This window comes from Chelonia mydas, chromosome 19, assembly GCF_015237465.2.
Source record: "Chelonia mydas isolate rCheMyd1 chromosome 19, rCheMyd1.pri.v2, whole genome shotgun sequence".
Classification (NCBI taxonomy): domain Eukaryota; kingdom Metazoa; phylum Chordata; order Testudines; family Cheloniidae; genus Chelonia; species Chelonia mydas.
This window is the reverse complement of record NC_051259.2, coordinates 19,366,873-19,387,463: the sequence shown is the minus strand read 5'-3', so window position 1 is coordinate 19,387,463 and position 20,591 is coordinate 19,366,873. Positions and strand designations below refer to the sequence as shown.

Here is a 20,591-nt window from a genome sequence, read left to right as displayed (position 1 = left end):
ATTAGCTTGTTTACTAGTTTTCAGATTTTTAACCATTACCAATTCCAAGGCTGGATTCTGTCTTAAAGAGATGCCGTCCATTTTCACTAGCATGGTAGACTTAAAGTTCTTTTGTTCTTTCGTTACCATGCTTCCACATGGAATTAGATGTTGAGACTACAAGACATATCCAAAGTGTCTGCAGATGAGTTTGCCTGCCATCCCCTGTATTCTTGAGAGATTAACTGCACAGCTGTCCTGCTCTGCAGATTCAGCTACCCAGTCTTCCCTCTGAACCTGAGACAGACTGTTTACTCAAAGAATCAGTATGGAGACATTCATGTTCCCACAACATTGTCTCCCCAACAAGCTGGTCAAGCACAGCCACTTGGTTATCTTAGGGCTGTTCAAATTCCCTGACAATTTCATTCCATCTGACACCTTCTCTAAAATATTCACACTGGGTCTTTCTAACACAAAGTCGGTGGATCCATTTTCAACAGAAAAATTCTGGCTATTAAGAACTGAATCAAATCTCTCAACAAATAAACTGTTGCCTACTACAGGCAGAAATCCACCCTGATCTACCTCAATTCACTTCCACATCCCTCAGTTACAGCAAGCTGCTTGCAAAAACTACTATGTGGGTTCTTCTCCTTAGGAGCTTCTTTAAGCACCAGTCCATCTTTCCTAGAAATTCTGCTCTTCTCCTCTTCAGCTAGGACTTGCTCCAAAGGAACATTTTCCTGAGCAATAAGACTCTTTCTGGGTTTCACTTAAACCCGGAATCAATTCTGATACAACTGATAAAGTTTAACCATCATAGGTTGACAAGCTTCTTCTGTCTGCTTCAGAGACAAATAGCTAGAGAGAGACACTTTTGCAGCAGACGCACTGCTGTTCTTAACAGACAAACAGTTGGAGATATCCTTTCCTTTGTCCCAGCACCCATGGCTGATTTCAGACATATACTTGGAAAGTGGGACAGGTTCCTTAACAGGCAAGTTGCCACTCCCAACTGAAAAACTGCAATTCTCCACAGATAATGGCTCATCCTATTGAGCTACCTTAAGCAAATTACTTTTACCTTGTTCAGACTTACTTTCACAAGCTTTACTTGCCAACAATTCATCACCCATCAAGAATCTACTCTTTTCTCCCTCAAGTAGGGCTTTAACCTGACCATCAACTTTAATCTGCTCTAGAGAAACATTTCCTGATCAATGAGTTGTCTCTGTGCTTCATCTAATTCCAGATTCACTCAGACATTCAGAAACTTCATTCACATATAAACTGCTTTTCTGCACAAAGAGCTATCTTCCTCAGACAAACATTTGGAGAAATCCTCCATGGACAAATCATTCCCCCTAATATAGACAGGGTCAGGATCTTTCCTTTCTTGTGACTGGTTCATAATATTAACTTGACTGAACAAAGCTTTGGGGATGATATTACTCAAAAGATTTGTAGGCAGTAAATTCCATACACCAGCTATAACTTCATGTTTAGTACCATTTTATTCAAGGTGGATTCTGGCTAAAGGCACATTTACAGTAAACTCATAGAGGATTATAATCACATTTTGACAAGCTCTGCCTTAACTAAAGTGATGTTAGAAGCTGTAATTTTCCCTAAACAGCTTTTACCATTGATTTTTACACACACTAGGAATTTTCCATTACGTAGCATTGGCACAATTTTTATGGGGTCACCTTCTTCTGAGCTCACAGTAACAGCATTTACAGCAGTTCCTGTCGACTTTGGATCTAACAAAGGAATATTGGCAAATTCCCCTGATGCTGAACTCTCACCCTAAGATGGCCTTTCCCACACCGTTCGGCTTGTACCAATTTATAACGATGCCGTTTGGACTGCCTGGAGCCGCGGCCACCTTCCAGCTGCTCATGGACCGACTTACAATCCCATGTGTAGTGCGCTGCTGCCTACATTGATGACATTGTCATGTACAGTATCTGTTGGGAAGATCATCTCCAACACCTATCCAGTGTTCTCCAAGCTATTAAGGACACCGGACTCACGGCAAACCCCTCAAAGTGCAACCTTGGACAGAGCAAGGAGACGTACTGGGGATAGACCATGGGGAGGGGACAACTGCAGCTCCCTGGTCGACAAGGTACAGACCCTGTGAGATTGGCTCATCCTTACAATGAAGAAGCAGGTGCGGCAATTCTTTGCCCATATCAGATATTGTTGTTTTGTCCCAGACTTGCGACCTTGGCAGCCCCACAACGGACTTAACTGGAAACTCTCAACCCCAGAGCATTCAGTGGTCCGCTGAGTGTGAGACAGCCATTTGGTCGTTGAAAGAACTGGGTGTATCAAGACCTGTCCTCTTGTCAGATTTCCGGAAATCCTTCATTTTAGAGATCAATGCTTCAGAAGTGGGCCTTGGGGCTGTATTGTCGCAGAAGTTGCCAGGGAAGAACACCTTGGGCTGTACCTAAGTCGCAAGTCCACTGTTCAACTATTGAGAAGGAGGCCTTGGCCGTTAAATGGGCCATAGACACTCTGTAATATTATCTGTTAGGAAATACATTCCGATTGGTCACTGCCCATGTGCCCCAACGCTGGTTAAATAGCATGAAGGACACCAACCTGTGGATCATGTGGTGGTATCTTGCCCTGCAGCCATATGACTTTCAGGTACTACATCGCCTCGAATGTGTATGCCAATGCTGATTTTTAATTTTTTTTTTTTTTTTTTCCCCCGGATAGGTGGGGTAGGGGGAGAGGAAGAGCCCCCAGTTTCTTAAAGGGGAGAGTATGTTACAGCGTGAACTCACTATGCACTGGACGGGGAAGGGTTAACTCTTCACTGTGGGCTGAGGAAGACATGCCTCCACATACTGGGCATACTCCAGGTGCAACACTAGTATAAAAGGGAGCAGCCGAGCTCGCTCTGGGCTGACCTTTGGGGAGGAAGGATGCTCCTTGCTGGCTCCAGCCCCAGAGCAGCTGGAACCCCTGACCATGGAAGCCGGAGCTGCAGAGACTCAGACTGATGCCCAAGTGCCACCGGACGCCCCAGAGGGATCAGAGTCACTGGGAACCATGTGTGCCAAGAAGCCCAGAGACCCTGACGATGCCTCAACTACAGCTCCAAAAGTTATGGTAGGAAGTGTCCTGGGGGAACTAGCTATAGTCCAGTGAGAAGTTGGTGAGTTTCGATTGGAGTCCTGTCGACTAAGTGGTGGAACCCTCTGTTGCTGTTAGGGGCCAGGGCTGGATCCAGACAGCATGGATTCTAGAACAGTAGAGACCCAAGAGTCATGATGTTTCTGAGCAAGTGTCAACCTGAAAAGCCAAATCTCTACATTTTAAACTGCCTTTCTCCGCTGGTAAGAGCGTAGCCCATTCTAACTTCTTTTAACTTTGTGTTAATGTTTTTATGAATGACACTATTTTAGCACCTTGGAAATTGTCTTAGCTTTAAGGGAATCTGCCAGAAGGACTTCCAATTTTGTGAATGTAAAAGGCTTGTAAAAGGTGTAAATAGCCCCTAAATGCTTCCTTTGTAGCCATAATCTTCATTTTTCCAAGTCTAGCTTATTGACAAATATCCTTCTTGTTCATCTAGCAGCAATTTTGACTTTTCAGGGGTCCAAAGAAGATATGGTAAGATCTCTATTGGACTTTGTCAAGCATGAGTGAATCTGACACACCTGAAAGCTCCCTGTGTTGTGGTATTCATGGTCTTGACAAAGCTCCTTTTGAGTCACTCGGTGTCTGTGAGCATTAGTTTCTTATGTGGAAGGTAATTTCCTTGCTGACTGACTACAGCTCACAGAGTGAGCTACTTATAGTGACTGATCATCTTATACCAAGTTTTATAGGGATGAAGTGATGCTGCAGTTGTATCCTAAATTCCTTCCTATCTTTTTCTGAGCTTTACAAGAGAGATGCAAGAGTTATCTGAGCTCAAAGGTGTGTGAGTTCTGTCTTTAGTGAGCTAATCATCCTGCCAGCACTGCCAGCGTTCCTTCACATGCATGCATATCCATGCCAGTGAGGTCCTATTCTCAACTTGATGTTCAAAGAGCCCTTAAAATCCGCTCTTGTGTTGTGTTCATTGACACAGTTTTCTGCCAGGCATTTCTCTAAGTGAAGCTTCCTAGTCTCCTGTCTTTAAAAAAAGTTTAAATTCTTGAATGTCATTTCATACAGTTTTCTCTTGTTCATCTTAATTTGTGCCTTTTGTTTTTTCGTGAGGAGGTCTGTTTTCACTAAGTGGTTTTTATCTAAAAAAAAACCTTATGGTTTTTCTTCAGAAAATCTTCATTTGATCTAGCCATTGCTTCATGCTCCAAGGAAACTTTTTGGGTTAGGTTCTAAAGGGATCTGAGATCTGGTAGTTGGAACGTGTGTGATGGAACTTGCATTCAGTTACTTCTGTCTGAGGATCAAAAGCCCTGAGAATGTTTTTACCCTGTGTAGTGCTAAAACATCAGCCCTAATAGAGGGATTCCTGTTTGGAGTCCTTTTTCAAAGAAGAGTTAACAGGTAATATCCCATGTTCTCTAGTGGGCATTCTGGGAGCCTTCCAGGAGGTTTTCTCAAGGATTCACAATTCTATAGGAGCAGGTATGAGACCTTTTAGTCCTTTTGCTGTGGTCCTGTTCTAAACTCTCTCATAAGCTGGCAAATTTTTATCGCAAAACTTTCATCTTGCAGTATCTAAGACTAAGAGGATCACCACTTTAAACTGAATTTTTATGGGTGGTTTCTTAACATTTCCAATGCCTGGTTTAGTAGTAAAACCCATTGTCTTGTTGGGCATTGATTACCCTGTGATTGTGCTGTTTGCAGGTGGAGTACAGGGAGATGGATGAGAGTCTTGCAAACCTCTCTGAAGATGAATATTACTCTGAGGAGGAAAGAAATGCTAAAGCTGAGAAAGAGAAAAAGCTACCACCACCACCACCACCGGCCCCTCCAGAAGAAGAGAATGAGAGCGAGCCAGAAGAGCCATCTGGTGAGTGGTGAACCAGCTCTCCTAAAGGGTAGCACTTGCACTGTTTCAGTTGCAGAAACTTGTGGTCATTCAGATATAGCATCATGACCACTGCGTTCAGTTTAGATCTAGTATGAAGGAAAAAGATGTCTGTCCTGTGAAACTTTCTTTGCTGGTCTGTTTGTGAAAAGAAGCTAGACAAATTCATCAGAGCAGATTGATACAAGACTAGAAGATGGCAATGTGCATGATGAGACTGCAAACTGAGACTAATCTTTAGCACTAGATTTTCTGTCTTTGAATGCTTGTCTAGATAAACAAATGCTTGTCTAGATAAACAGCTGCTGTCTCCTAGGCTGGCACATCTGCTCATGTGCAAATATTCATTCTGTTTGTCTTCTATGGGAAAAGATGCCAGGAATTATTGGGTGAATTCTGTGGTGTGTGCTATGCAGGAGAGCAGACTAGTTCAGCGATCCTCAAACTGTTGTTCGAGACCCCAAAGTGGGTCGTGACCCAGTTTTAATGGGGTTGCCAGGGCTGGTGTTAGACTTGCTGGGGCCCAGGCCTGAACCCTACTGCCCAGGGCTTAAGCTGAAGCCTGAGCCCCACAGACTGAAGGCTTCAGATCTGGGTGGTGGGGCTCAGGTTACAGGCCCCCCCCCCTACCTGAGACTGAAACCTTTGGGCTTCGGCTCTGGTCTCTTTCTCTCTCTCCCCCAAGGCAGTGAGGCTCAGGCTTTGGCTTTGGACTTCCTGCCGGGGCAGTGAGGCTTGGGCCCGGGCCCTCCCGCCCAAGGTGGCAGGAGTCAGGCAGGCTCAGGCTTCGGTCCCCCCTCCTGGAGTCATGTAATTTTTGTTGTCAGAAGGGAGTCACTGTGCAATGAAGTTTCAGAACACCTGGACTAGATGATGATAATGGTCCGTTCATGCTTTAAACTGCAAATCTGTAGGCTTGTATTTTTATATTTCTGGACAAATAATGTTTGCATAAACCTTACTGCTTTCTTTCCTGCCTTTTGGTAAAGGTGAAAAGTCCCCTTTAGAAAAGGGAACGGGAGTGTAAGTGCGCTTAGACTTCATATTTATGAAATTGTGTGGCTGTTTTCTATGCCCTGTGTCAATCCTAGCTTCTCAGAAGAAAGCATCTATAAGGCATTTACTGGTAGTTAAGAGTACGAGTGCTGCTCAGTACATGCTCTGTGCCTCCAGGTTTACCCAAAAAAATATTTACCCATGTATTGCTATATCTCCCTTTATGAATTAAGGCATTTTTTCCTAAATTCCGCCTTCAGGAGAGAGTCTTTAAATGTGTGGTGGCTTTTGGTTTTACATTTCAGTCATTGCCTGTGAACTTCAGTTCAAGACAACTGAACACTTGTCAGTTATCTGTTGATATAGAGAATTCTTGATCTTCCTCCCATGCTGCTCCTAATCTGCTTCTCACAGAGGATCTCGACTGAGCTTGCAAACCATTGAGGTTGCGGATGGACCTTTTCAACTTGACATTAGTTTGAGGAATATCACCTAAAGCTTCAGTAAATGTTAAACTTGTAATCGTGTGTGACCTGGGTGATGCTAAGTAGAACCTGAACCCTGAAATCTCAGTCTGCTCAGGCAATAGGAATGTGCCCCAGTCCTGGAACATAATACGTCGGGGGAAAAGAATTTTTGTAGGAGTGAAAAAGTTTAGTTTAGTGATTTAGTTGGGGTTGGTCCTGCTGTGAGCAGGGGGTTGGACTAGATGACCTCCTGGGGTCTCTTCCAACCCTAATCTTCTGATTCTAAGTTAAAATGATAAAGATCTTTATGTATACAGTGATGCTGTAGCTGTGTTGATCCCAGGTTATTAGAGACACATTGGGTGAGGGTAGTACCTTTTATTGGACCAATTTCTGTTAGTGAGAGAGACGAGCTATTGAGCACACAGAGCTCTTCTCCAATAAAGATATTCCCTCACCCATCTTGTCTTTTACTTCATTATCGCCAGTCTCTGCCAAAAGTGTCATTTTAATATGTGCAATTAAGCAAGTCTGCTGAGTAAATGCTTGTTAGAATACATTGCATGGGTGTAACCATCATTTCAGTACAAAATTAATACATTTCACATTTGCTTTTAAGATGCCACTAATTCACTATGTATGTCTAAGCATGACCCTTGGGTACAGTTCTGTGCACACCCAAAACAGCACTCCCAGTGTAGTATATCACAGGAGCAAGAAAAATGTTGAGAACTGGCAGTTTGACATACACCTATGTACAGATAAATGTCTACACTGCATGTTTCTTTTGGCTTCAGGTAGAGTACATACCTGCATAGTCCTCCCCCCGCACCCCCAGCACAGGTATGCTAGTAGTGTAGCCAGTGAGGCGTGGCTTAGGCGAATAAAGAAAGACTAAAGGGTGTGGGTAAGAGTGCAAGTAGGTACCCTGCCCTACTTGCTTTCTCTTTACCCAAGCCATGCCTCTGTGTCCACGCTGTTATTTTTAGCTGCTGCTGTAGCCTTTCCCTGATGCCTCCCCCTTGCCAGAGCCTTTCACTGACCCATGTAGCTTCAGATGGAAGCAGCCAGCTTTTCACTGCAGCACATAGCTACACATGTACATGTAGCTATGTGCCGCAGTGAAAAGCTGGCTGCTTCCATCTGAAGCTAAGTGTTGTCGTCAGTAGTGTATAGTATAGCTGAAGTGTTAGATGTACAGTAACTCCTTAATGTTGTAGTTATGTTCCTGAAAAATGCTACTTTAAGTGAAACAATGTTAAGCAAATCCAATTTCCACATAAGAATTAATGTAAATGGGGGGAGGGGGAGAAGTTAGGTTCCAGGGGAAAAATTTTCACCAAACAGAAGACTTTTTATTTATTTATTTATATAACACACAATTTAATACTGTACACAGCAATGATGATTGTGAAGCTTGGTTGAGGTGGTAAAAGTCAGAGGGTGGAATATTTCCCTCGGAATGCCTTGCTGCTAAATGGTGAATTTGCACTTGGCTGAGCCCTTAAGCGTTAATACATTGTTGTTAATGTAGCCTCCCACTCTACAAGGCAGCACAAATGGAGGGAGGGGAGACAGCATGGCAGAGAGAGACAGACACAGTGTGTGAGAGAGACACTCGCATTGCTGACTTGCATTTTTAAGTAGATCAGCAAGTTGAGACAACAGCTGCTGCCAGCAAACTCCCTCCATCCTGAGCCCTGTTGCGTCCCCCCTGCTCTGTGGAGATGGGGGTACAGGAGCAGGGGGAGTGGGACACCCTGACATTAACACCCCTTCCCCGCACTCCCCCGCATGGTGAGCAGGAGTCTTCCGGAAGCAGCTCCAAGGCAGAGGGCAGGAGGGACAGCTGAACTGCCCGGCAATTGATAGCCTGCTTGGGCGGCTTCCACACAGGAAACTTAGGGAAGCAGGGAGCTGATGGGGGGGCTGCTGGTCCACCCTGGTTCCAAGCCCCCACTAGCAGCTCCAAAGTCTTGCTCTTCTTGTAAGTAGTGGACAAAGCAGGTGGTTGCCAAACAGTGTTGTAAGAGAGCATTGCGCAACTTTAAATGAGCATGTTCTCTAATTGATCAGCAACAAAACAATGTTAATCCGGAGGACTTTAAGTGAGGAGTTACTTTATCTTGAATGTGCTATATTCCAGGCTGTTTTGTCCTATCTTTGTTGTATTAGCTGCCCTTGGAACATGCAAAAAACATTGACACATGCTGAGCTTGTGAAAAAAAGACTGTAACTAGAAGAGCTTCTTCCCATAGCCAATCTCTAGCCTTTTTCGCTCTTATATTCATAAAATATGCCTAATTATGCATTTTGGTGAGCATGTTAGTCTGTCTTTTTAGTTGCTAGGGTACAGCAAACATAAAAAATGAAAACATTTGCTGCTCTGCTGTGAGTGTGGTCTTGCTGAAAACTCTTCATCGAAACAATACTAACAGCAAACCCAGGAACTCTGTTCCACGTTCCGTTGATAGCTTTTTCCAATGTAGATTTACTCATTGTGGTAACGTGTCTCCTCCCATTCACCTCCAGCATGAAATTTAAAGCTTAATTAGGAATATTATGTTAGGAATAAAAGCTTATAAGGAAATTAAATGCGGAAAGTACAGTAATGGTAGATTAGCATTGCACAGCTAAAATTAAAAAATCAGAAAATGCAGAATCTAGTTTCTGCATCACTGTTAACTTGGCTGCATTGCATGACGTGTGTTTTATTATACTTAGTATTATAAACAAATTTTAATGGATATATGTAAGCAAGAAAAGAAGACTAGGAAGTAAAATAGGTATGAAGTGGACAAGTTGATCTTACTGTAAGAACATTTTGCATTTCTTAACAAATTGTAAATTTTGCGACCTTAACATTTATTAGCTTTTCATTTAACAATGAAAACCATTTTGCAACCTCGCTATTTGTTTACTATCTCTTGGAACAGCAAAGTAAAGACAATTAACAGTGTCCTCCACCCTGTGGTAACACAGTTTAGAAGGTAGCAAAGCTCTGGGCCTTGTTTAGGATGTGATGGGTGTGCTGTTTGGGGACAATTTTCAGATGTTCTGACATAGCTGGACCAGTAGAGCATTCTGGAATTGCAAGCTTTAATGAAAAAGGCCCTCAGTATTATAAAACAGCTGTCAGAGGGGTATTTAATAATTAAAGTAACTTTAAAAATATTGTATTAGAAGCTTAATTCCCCTTTTCTACAAGGTAGGGGAACCAGCACAGTTGAAAAGAGTAGAGGGAGGTTTTTACAGGTTTTTCTGTTACCAGTCTAATTATGTCTGTTAAATTATATCTGAGTTCTTGGATACCACTGTACTCCTTTAAATTAAGCAACCTTCTTCTTTCTCTTTCTCTTTCCCCCTCCCCTCCTTTGGGTTTTTCCTCTCTGCCTTCATCAACTTGGAGTTTCTTTTTTTTGCCCGATTTCCTGTGGCTTCTCTTCCCACTCCTACCCCATTTGTCTAGTCCTCTGTCAGCCTTTTTAGTTTGTGATCAGTAATGTTTATAGCTGCTACTTGCCAAGGGAGAACAAGATTGAATTTGCTCCATAGTAATGTACTGTCGCTTCCCCACAATGGCAGCTCTGTGCTCTTTGTCTCATCCGATTTGTCTCCTTTCTTTCTTACTTTTAAACTGAGCATGAAATTTTAGGCCTCCTATGCTACTTTCCCACTGCCTTTATTTGAATACTGTTGGTGACTGGTACCTTTTGCTACCCTTTGCTATTGTTTCTCTTGTATGAATGAGAGCAAAGTAAAATGGATTCTTCTACCTACCTCTTTCTCCTTGGCTGCTTTTGAGAACACTCCTCTTTACCCCCCTCCCCACTCACCTCTAGAGGCAGAGGCTGCTGAATTTTCTCCTCTGCACATAGTTTGCTCAGCTGGAACCGTGTGATATTGACAAAGATTGGGTCAGTTTCAGTTTGTTGCTGCTCTGGAAAAGGCAGCAGGAGCATGACCTTCCCCCTGTGGAAGATTAGGCATTTCTCTGATATACAGTACATCTACCTCCTTGTTCTCAAAAATATATTTTAAAACCTGTGCTGTGTTCCGGTAACCCTAAACCTCATTAGTGCTCAGAAAATGACTTGCTGCTAACAGTACAAGTCAGTAGTGGGTGTCTCTGAACTGGTATTGAAAACATTTGACTGTTGTAAGTGTAAATACAACGCATCACACATTCTGTAATAGTACTGAGAACATCTTTGTGCTGTCTACTCTTGTTGTCAGCACTAGTTCAGAGAGACTAGTGAAAGCAAGAGATCTGTTTCCTAGTGTACATACGGCATGACTGTGTGACTTGATATGCAAATAAACTTTGTGGTTTAGAGGCATTCTCTTACTATATGGTGGTGGAGCTCTGAGCACAATAGCCCCTCCCTCCCCCCCCACCCCGTTCTGATTGGGACCTCTGAGTGCTCATTCATTATTCATTCAAATAACTTTTAGCTCAAGCGCTCTAAAAAATTAGTAGTGGGTATAAAAATTGTCAGCAGATTTTTCCCCAACAATAGTCATTTGGTTAACTAGTAAGCAAGGAAATCTTAGTCCTCTACTTCAGATGAGTGAAAATGGATGTGCAGCACCTGCTATGGGCCATTACAGGTGCACCAGCATCTCCCATAGAAAATGTGTAGTTAACTAACACTCCTCCTAGGAGACTGACTCTTGATCACATTGGAACTGGAGTGCCCTAAAGCTCTCAGTGTGGGTAGCAACTTCTGTGGGGCTCTTTATAGAGTTGTATTGTTCAGATTTCCCTTCTTGTCTGTTTCCTATCGTCTATTTTCATTTTATGTGTAGACTTAGGGTGCAGTGGGGTTCAGAAAGCATGCAAATATCTGATTAACCCCTGATAAAAATGGTATGGTGAGATTTGGAGCGGGAGGTAAATTTTTAAATTTGTATGTTGCGTTAGGATGTCAGAGACTCTCCCTAAGAGCTTCAGACGGTATCCCAACTGCTACAAAAGGATCCCCCAACCCAAACAAGTAATCTTAACCAGTGTTCTCTGTACCTCGGGGGGCCACAACTGTGTGATATACTTGAGGATGTCGCTTTGAGCCATCATGATCTGAGAGAGGCTACTGTCCCATTAGCCACTGTGAGCCCTAGAAGTCTCTTCTATTGAGCATAGGAGATTTGTTCTTTAGGAACTCTGCTGGGTGTTGGGACATTACCTTGAAGCATTCTGGTTTGAAGGAGCCTCAAAATAAGTTTAGACTACCAAGTGGTGCTTAGATATCTTCAGATCATTCCACTACTTCCTGCTCATTGGAGCTGAGAAGATGTATAGACAGAACCATCCAATCATAGAAGCATATGTTCTGTGAGCAAAACTGAGGTAGTTCCTCCCATAGAGGTTAGTGATGCATGAGAAGGGGGCTTATAAAGGCTTGCTCCCATAGGGGTCACAGCCACACTTATCCCTGTTCCTAAAATTACTCAGTTTCCAGTTAGTATTTTTATTGAGGCAGGACTGCTATCCAGGACTTTTAGGTAAGCTGAGGTAATTTTGAGGCCTCTTCAAATCTTTCTGCTTTTTGCTTTGCATTTTCTTACGTGTCTAGCTCTGGCTATAGTAAAAGTTCAAAGTACTTAATACCTTACAGCATACCTGGGTATGTAGATGTCCACATCAGTGCTCTGTGGGTCAACAGTATTGACACACACTGCTTCTAGGGTTGTTTTAGTGTTCTAATGGATTGTAGGTGAACCAAGGGCATTGAAGCAGATATTGTTGGGCTGAACCTTGGATGGTTTGTGCTTCAAGGAAAGGTTTATGGACGAGAAGGAAGAGGCTCTCTTGAAAATAATAGATGCTTTTCAGAATGATTCACTCTATCCCATTTCAGTTGGAGAGTGCAGGTATATCTAGGGCAAGATTATCAAATTCTTGCAGCTTTAGACCCCTAGGCTCTCAGTGTACCCATCCAAACAATCTTCAAATTGGTAGTAAGAAGTGTAATCTTATTATTCCATTCCCAGCTATTAATAAGGCTGATCATAAGTATTTAGCCACCAGGAATGCTACATACTGTGTGCTTCTACCTTTCCCACAAGAGTGATTTAAAGAGTTCCAATAATAAGGATAAAACTTTAGAACACTACGAAGTTTGGTGCCCTGGACCTGTATTCCAGAAGATGGAATTCTCAGAAAATGTGTTTAGTTAGTTGGTGAAGTTTAATACTTAAATCGCCAACTGCCAGGCCTTTATGTCCAAATATGATTTTAACTTATGGAGTAAGGTCCCTGAGTTCTCCTCTTTCCTTCCACAGGGCAAGCAGGAGGACTTCAAGACGACAATTCTGGAGGGTATGGAGACGGCCAAGCATCAGGTGAGGGTGGCGTTTGATGCTTGCCACTTAATAGCAAGAGCCGCCAAATGAGGGATTGATGCTTGCAAGTGCGCATGGGTGTGGGTGTTCAGACCTTAGCAAGAGGTATAGGAGACATTTACTCCTCGTTGAGAAAGGAAAGAATCTCTTCTAATTGCAATTGAAGGCTATAGTGACTAAGTAAATGGAAAGTAAAACTACACTGAAATCCCTCAGGCCGATCTCTCATCCCTCCACTCCTCTCCATGTTCAGAGGAGACCAAACATGGGAAAGGGTACTTCCTGCTTAGCCAGCTTTTACCCATTAGAATGGTACTGAGCTTCAGGCTTCAGTGTGCTAGGCCCTTTTCTAATACACTTGAAGCCCATATGTTTTTGAAAGGATTCAGTTCATGAGCAATTTCCCAGCATTTGGCACAGAAGACTTACCTATGGGGTAGGTTAGTCCACGTTTTAATAGACTGGCTCATGAATTAGAGCCAACATTTGATCCTAAGTATCAATATAAGGGGTATGCATTTAGCTTGTAATCCCCACCAATTGCTTTCTTTATTTTTAAGTACTTTCAGAATGCTACCAAAATATTCATCTTCCTCAAACCATGCCACTATATGCCTGTGCCACCTGAGGAGTGAGGCACGGGGTTTTAATCAAAGCAGTTATAAGATCCATTCTAGACTGTGAAGAAGTAAACCTCTTTGAAGCAAATACAAAGTTCAAGATATCTCTGGGGTTCACTCTCACCATTCTAAATGAAGGAGCCTGGTTATGTTTTGGACCTTGGTATCAGCACATATAGAGATCCCTTTTTAAATATTTCAGACTTACAGAGGGGACACAGTGCTTTTTTTGCCCTGGACTTTTTAACACTGCGTGTATGCAAATTATACATGTTACATCAGTATCAAACTGTTTCTGGGAGCGTGGTTTACCCACTTGGATGGATGAATGAATGAATGAATGATTACTAATTCCTGGAAATTGTCAAGAGAGTAGAATGTGTTGCTTTGAGTACTGAAGGAGTTTTTCATCTGAAAATGTCCCAGTAAGGTGTGTGGTGTGGTTTTTTTTTGTTTTTTTGTTTTTTTGATGGAGCAATGGCCAACAAAATCCTTTTGGGATGTGTCCTGTGAGGAAGGAGAGTACCAAAATGCATGTTGGGTTAAATATTAATTAATGATTGGTACTGCAGTCAGGAAGTAGTAAATCTGTGTGTGTTTTTAAAAGAGAGAGGAGTAGAGGAGAATCTGTGGTGGTGAACCACCTTAATCATAAAGAGAAGCACAGAAAAACTGTCAGATGATAAATGTGTGAATCCTCCAGGATGAGACTCTACCATTCCTTGTTGAGATTTTTCATAAAGCATGGTTCATGTAAGAGTAGAGGGGGAATAGTTTAACCTACCTCAAGGTGATCTAAATTTAGCCTGCTCAATTGCAAGAAATCCACTAGAAGGGTGTTTGGTTTTAAGTGAGCTCTTCCGGCTGGTGGGCCATTTTAAAATATTTTGCTGGTGTCTGTGGATTATATTTTACACCTATTCCATTCTGATCTCCAGGTCTGTTTCCTCATTATCCGTCTTCATTCACAAACAAGATAAAAGTAAAGATTTCTGCTCAGCCTTTAATTGTGAAAGCTAATTCAAAGGCAGCTTGTTTCTGTGACCTTTTAAATTAAAGCCTATAGTCTCTTGAGCTGTGAACACAGCCTTAGGGAAAAAAAACCCCTACTTGGTCCATCCCTTTAAATCCTTTTGTAGGAGCTGAAGGTTTTCTTTTTAAGGTTCTTTATAGCTGCAGGAGCTTTGTCTCTTAAAACTGGTGAAACACAAACTCTGCTGACAGTGCCATATTCAGTGGAAAGGGGATTTGGTTTATGTATCTAGATTCTTTCCAAAGGTTTTATTGGGAGTTTTGCATTAGTTGTTTGGACAACATGCTTGGTGGTGTGTTCTTTCAGAAAGTCTCTGGTTTGTCCCTTTGTTTCCAGTAAAAACTCTTAAAACAGTCTAGACAGCATGTTTGACATTTGTTCAGTTTGTCTCTAAGAGCCATGTTTCAAGACTTTTTTTTTTCCCCTCGCTGTTACTTGGTGTTATGGGCACTTAATCTCTGGTAGTTCTGCTAAAGGTCATGCAGGGGGTGATGGATAGCTTCAGGTTGGTTCACTTGACAGTATATATAGGGTACTTTTACTATACACACATACTTGCACAGTGAATCTCAGATTTGTAGACGGATGGAAAGTAACTATAGAGTAGCCCATCCTCAGGGCTAGTGAACACTTATTACCTTACCCAAAGAATTGATCTTTTACCCTCTACAATAGGAGACTTTTTTCAATAGCCTAATAGATACTGCTGTCAGGAAAACTTACTTGATATTCAACCTAGTTTTTCCAGTTTTTATTTTCAGTTTATATTACTAAATAATCTCCTGGGTCCACGTGCCACAGTTATATGCCTCTGTGGTGTTTAGATCCTGCCAATGATTAGTCGGTTGTCTTCACTCTTGGTTGTCATGCAGTCAAGCTATTCATAGTTAGCTCTATTAATCTTTCCTCATAAATCACTCTCTTCAGCCCCTTAATAGTTTTCTTTAAGTTCCTTCAAATTGGTCTTCGTCTTTATGGTATAAAAATGCTCAGAACAGTTTCACCAGACCTTCATAAAGAGGATAATTTCCCTCCCACCTCCTTCCCATTCTGTAACATGGTGCCTCTGCCCATCCAACCTAAAATCATACAGATATTTTTGTTTCCATAACACACTGCAAAGTCATATCTAATTTGATGCCTACCACCATCTCTTGAACAATTTCAGCATCAATATTGACTATCTCAGTCTCATTTCATTATCTGTGTTTTGGCATTTTTTTTCCTTGGTTATATTAGCTTGTGTATTTCCAGTTTAGCTGCTTTTCTGCTTATATTTCTAACCTTCCTAGGTCACCTGGTATTTTGAAATTGACCTCACTGATATTTGCCTCTCGATGTATTTTTTGTCCTGCTTTTTTTTGCCTGTAAGATGTACCTTTAAAGTGAAGTCCAGATGTGCCCTTTCCTTTATATGCAGAGATGTCTGTTTTTGTGCACTTTTTTTGTGACTTGTGTGTAGTTAGTTTCTGTGTTCTGCTGTAATTAAAGGAATATGGTCTAGCTAATACTATTGTTCTTGCAGTTTTCTGCAAGCTGTGATTTCCATTTGTTCCAAGAATGTTAAATGTTCAGGTGCCCTAATTGGATGCTATCTTTGCATATAGAGAAATGACTCCTAGTTTATGTCCAGCAGGAGACTTTAGGCATTGCATTACCTAGGAAAAGATAAAATTCCTTCCCTTTCCTTTCACTCAGGAAAATATAGCAGTCTCTTGCATGGATTTGCACTCCATTGCTGTACACATTATGGGTATGTTCGTCAGGCTAAAGGGATGGACTGTGGGGTTCTCTAGATTTATGAAAAGAAGTCAGTGTTTGAGCCAGGGTTAATCTAGACAAACCCTTGAAAGCTGGAGAGCAGATGTGAGGAACCTATACATTGTCCTCTTTGTGGTTTACAGCCCACTTGGCTTAGGAGGGGTCTCCTGAAGGTTTATAGAGCTTAGAGAGAGAGAGAGTGAGAGATCTAAACCAGTTATTTCTTACTGAAAAACAGTTTAGTTTTCTTTTCATATCTTTTTATCTCCTCACTTTTACTTGTTTTCTAAATCCTGTGTTCTTTTGTAGTAGTGCTAGTGCTAATGCCCAATTTTGATCTGTACCTCAAAGCACTGGCCGAGATATTTCTGGCTTGCAGAAATAGACAAAAGGAGCTGGTGGAAGTGTAAGGCGAAACCAGTTGGTGCATTCTTATATATGGATATTCAAGGTGTCTTGACCAGGAGGGGGGAGCTTTTTAGTAAAATCACTAACATATCAGTTGCTTTTGGAATACTTGTAAGACATACCCCTTTTTTTTCTTTCTTTTTTTTTTTTTAGGTGTGGAGGGTGCAGCTTTCCAAAGTAGACTTCCGCATGATCGTATGACCTCTCAAGAAGCTGCTTGTTTTCCAGACATCATCAGTGGCCCGCAGCAGACTCAGAAAGTATTTCTGTACATCAGGAATCGCACAGTAAGTTCTTAAATATTAGGAACCTTGATAGGAACAGTTCCATATCTTTTTAATAATTTGCAAAGAACATCGGGATGGCTCTGTCTGGTGATTGCTTCTTGTGGTGATTGATGGTTTCTATGATGAGCTGTTCTATTTCAGAAACCTGTCACACACACAGTCAATACGGGTAGTTCTTATCCAGTTCTGGATTGAGGCATTCTTTTGAGGGGCAGTATAGGCAAATCTGTACTGGTGTTGAACCTGTTGCTTGGATGCCGTGCACATTCTTAAGGTTACAAATAGAAGTCTCATATAAGATTCTCTTTTTCGATTGTCCATAACTTTTTCAACTAGTTTCCTTTTGGGCAGAAACTCTTTTATGTTTAGTCTAAGCCTGTTGAGAAATTTAGCTAATTTTGTTGCATAAGAAGTCTGAAAACATTTTCTACTTAAGGAAATTTAAGAAAAAATTGCTTACGCATGGAACTCAAATGCCTAAATATTGAAACATTGAATTATGCATGTCACTTATGCTCAGTAAAGAACTTTCGTTAAGTGAATCAAACTGCTTCTGTGTCTGTTTCAGTTACATTAATGATGTTTTGAATTAAAACATAAATGCAAGTGCTGCGGGTAGGATTTTCAAATGTGTCCAAGTCACTTAGGTGTTGGCTTGGCAACCTGGTCAATTGACCAGTCAAATAATAGAGAGACAAGGTAGGTAGGTGGTGTCTTTATCTGGACCAACTTATGTTGGCGAAAGAGAAACTTTCGAGCTACGCCTCTTCTTCTGGTCTCTCTAATGTCCTGGTACCAACATAGCTACAAAAACACTGCAAATGGTCAAATAATCTCAGCTGACCACCTATTATTTGACTATGGTTAAATCTTTTCAGATTTTTTCAGCAAGAATGCCCTGATGTAGGTGGTAATCTACATTTTAGGTTGCATCATGTTGCCATATGTTAGCAAGCTTACTTAAAAAGTTGTGATTGCTCACTTTACTATATGCTAATGCCATCTGTTGTGGGGAAAAAGTGTGAACCAACTGAAAGGTGAGCATCTTGATTGGCTCAGATCTTCTAGAACAAACTCGGCTTTTTGTCAGCTGTCCCGGAGGCGTTCATTATCTCGGTGAACATGTCCTTCTACATTCTCTTTCTCCTCCTAATAACCAGAAGTCTGCTTTCAGGTATTGATGACACACATTTCCAGTTGTCAGTCATGGGAAAAAATAAAGGAGCCATTGTACATGAATAAAATGTTTCCATAGCAAGGCCGTTTTCATTAAAAAAACAAAACAAAAACCCTTATTACACTAGATGCAAGCCATAACATAATCAGAATCCATAACCGTGCACTGTGCCTTTTTGCTGCTCCAGCCACAGTGAGTAGCGCCCTCTCCCCCTGGGGTCGCCGGTGACCGCTCTTTTAATGAAGTTTATGGCAAGCTCATGTCGGGAGCAGAGATAGCTAGTCGAACAATGGTCCTTCCCGATAGCACCACGAGAAGCTGTTATGAATGGGGGAGGGAACGTTTTCACTCTGAAACGGCGGAATCTCTCGTGTGGGGCCCCAGTCCCCTATCAGCCACTTTAAACTACTTGCTGACCCTTGCCAAGCACAGTAAAGGCACTGTGGTGGCCACGTGGTTTGGTGATCCGGAATATGGGTGGGTGGGTGGGTGGGTTGGGTCTACATGTCCTCTTTTTTTCCTTGTAAGATTACTTTTAATGAGAACTTCCCCCGTGGCTGCGGTTTGCTGCTCCAGGCCAATGGGAGCTTCTGGAAGTGGCAGCCAGTATGTCCCTCAGCCCGCGCTGCTTCCAGCAGCTCCCATTGGCCGGGAGCAGCAAACTGCAGCCACTGGGAGCCGTGATCGGCCAAACTTGCAGTCGTGGCAAATAAACAAATCAGCCCGGCCCGCCAGGGGCTTTCCCCGCAAAAGCGGTGGAACAAGTTTGGGAACCACTGTCCTAGGCGACCCTATGTGATATCAGTCTCCTGAGGGCAACAGAAGTGGAAAGGAAGGAGATGCTGCAAGCATCTGGGTATAGACCTGGTCCTTATGCTGCTATGCTGCGTACTGCAATGATGCCAGCAGAATTAATTCAGGAGTTGCATAGGAAAGTGTCCTACCATGGTGAAAGAATTAAGTCTGCCCTGCCCAGAAACCTACTACAAAGGATTGCAGAGTACCTCCATGAAAGTTTCCTAGAGATAACCATGGAGGGTTCCCAGGCTATCCCAGTCCACATAAACAGTCTGTTCGAGGGCCACCTTCTGCGTAGCTGGAGCAGCCTCTTGTAAGCAGAGAGCCACAGTACCTTGCTGTATACTCACCGGAGGATTTGCCTTCCCCAGCATCACAGTCGGCCACCGTGATGTCCTGCACCCCGCAGGGCTCCAGAGTTAAAAATATTTCTGGCTGTCAGGGAGAATGGATCCACCTCTCGCCTGTGTCCCTGATCATCTGTGCTCAAGCTGGCGTGCTCCCAATACTAATCAAACAGAAAATGAGAAATTAAAAGTTCCCAGGGCTTTAGCAGGGGAGGGGCTGTTTCCTGTATATCTGGCTGCAGTGCAGCGGAGTTGAGAATGATCTCCAGAGCAGATGAGCATTGTGGGACACCATCTGGGGGCCAATTAAGTCAAATTACGCATTGCTGCATCTGCACTACCTCGCAGTCGACCCATGAAAATTGAACTAAGTGCTACTCCTCTCGCAGAGGTGGATTACAGAAGTCGACAGAGGCTTGACAAAGCCCTGGCTGGGATGATTTAGTTGAGGATTGGTCCTGCTTTGAGTAGGGGTTGGACTAGATGACCTCCTGAGGTCCCTTCCAACCCTGATATTCTATGATTCAGGTCGGCGTAAAGGACCCAGTAGTGTAGACACATATATTAACAGGTTGACTTAAGGCAGCTTCCTTCAACCTAACTTTTTAGTGTAATAGTCCTGAGAGAGAGCATCATACCTGAAAACATCTTAGTTGGCTGGAATCTTCTGAAATAGCAGGAGTTAAAAATTGACCTAAATGGAAGTGATACTTAATCTAGAGAGCATTCCTGAAATCGTGAAACATTAATAAGTGATATAACTTGTGCAGAGTTGAGGAAAGCCAAAATAATTTGTATGGACTTTTTTACTGTTGTGTGACTCTAAGCACTCCTGTATTCACACCCTACACACTACTGCAGTGAGAGTTGTACAAATTATGCGTTAAGTATCATTTGAAAACTAATAACACACTGCTCAAAATCCTTGTGGAATATGTGTGATAATGCTGCATGTGAAGTTATGGATGACCTCTGATATGTTTCAGAATCTCTCTTTGAACAAGGTAGAAACAGGTCTACATAGGCCTCTAATACAAAGGAAGCAGGGTGACCAGTGTCAATGAAATTGCAGTTTACGTATGCAGTAAACAGAACCATCAAAACTCACAAAGTGGATGGGGAATTGTCTATGATCCAGACATGTCAAGCAAACACAATTTTTTAACCAGTTTGGTCATCAGGCAGAGACTGTGAAGGTACAGTTACATCAAAGGTGTTACCTCCTCCTCTTATTAGCTTGATGGAGTAAACTACTCAACTGTCACTGCTGGATGGAGACTTTACCTCCCCAGAAAGCCTTTCTGCTTCTTGAAGCAGTGTCAATGAACTCTGAAATGCCTGTCGGAGTTTTACTGGACTGGA

General features: G+C 42.4%; 1 protein-coding gene across 6 annotated transcripts in view; it reads left to right on the top strand.

Annotated features, from left to right (window-relative positions):
• Positions 1-20,591, top strand: part of KDM1A (lysine demethylase 1A) — a 170,891-nt gene that overhangs the window by 7,920 nt on the left and 142,380 nt on the right. For 4 of the 6 annotated variants that reach the window (XM_043532230.1, XM_037881554.2, XM_037881555.2 and 1 more), the window contains exons 2-4: positions 4,807-4,972; positions 12,739-12,798; positions 16,774-16,907. In XM_043532230.1, coding sequence (XP_043388165.1) covers positions 4,807-4,972; positions 12,739-12,798; positions 16,774-16,907 — 360 coding nt within the window. The remainder of the gene's footprint in view (positions 1-4,806; positions 4,973-12,738; positions 12,799-16,773; positions 16,908-20,591) is intronic. The other 2 variants (XM_043532231.1, XM_037881558.2) reach the window with 1 other exon arrangement.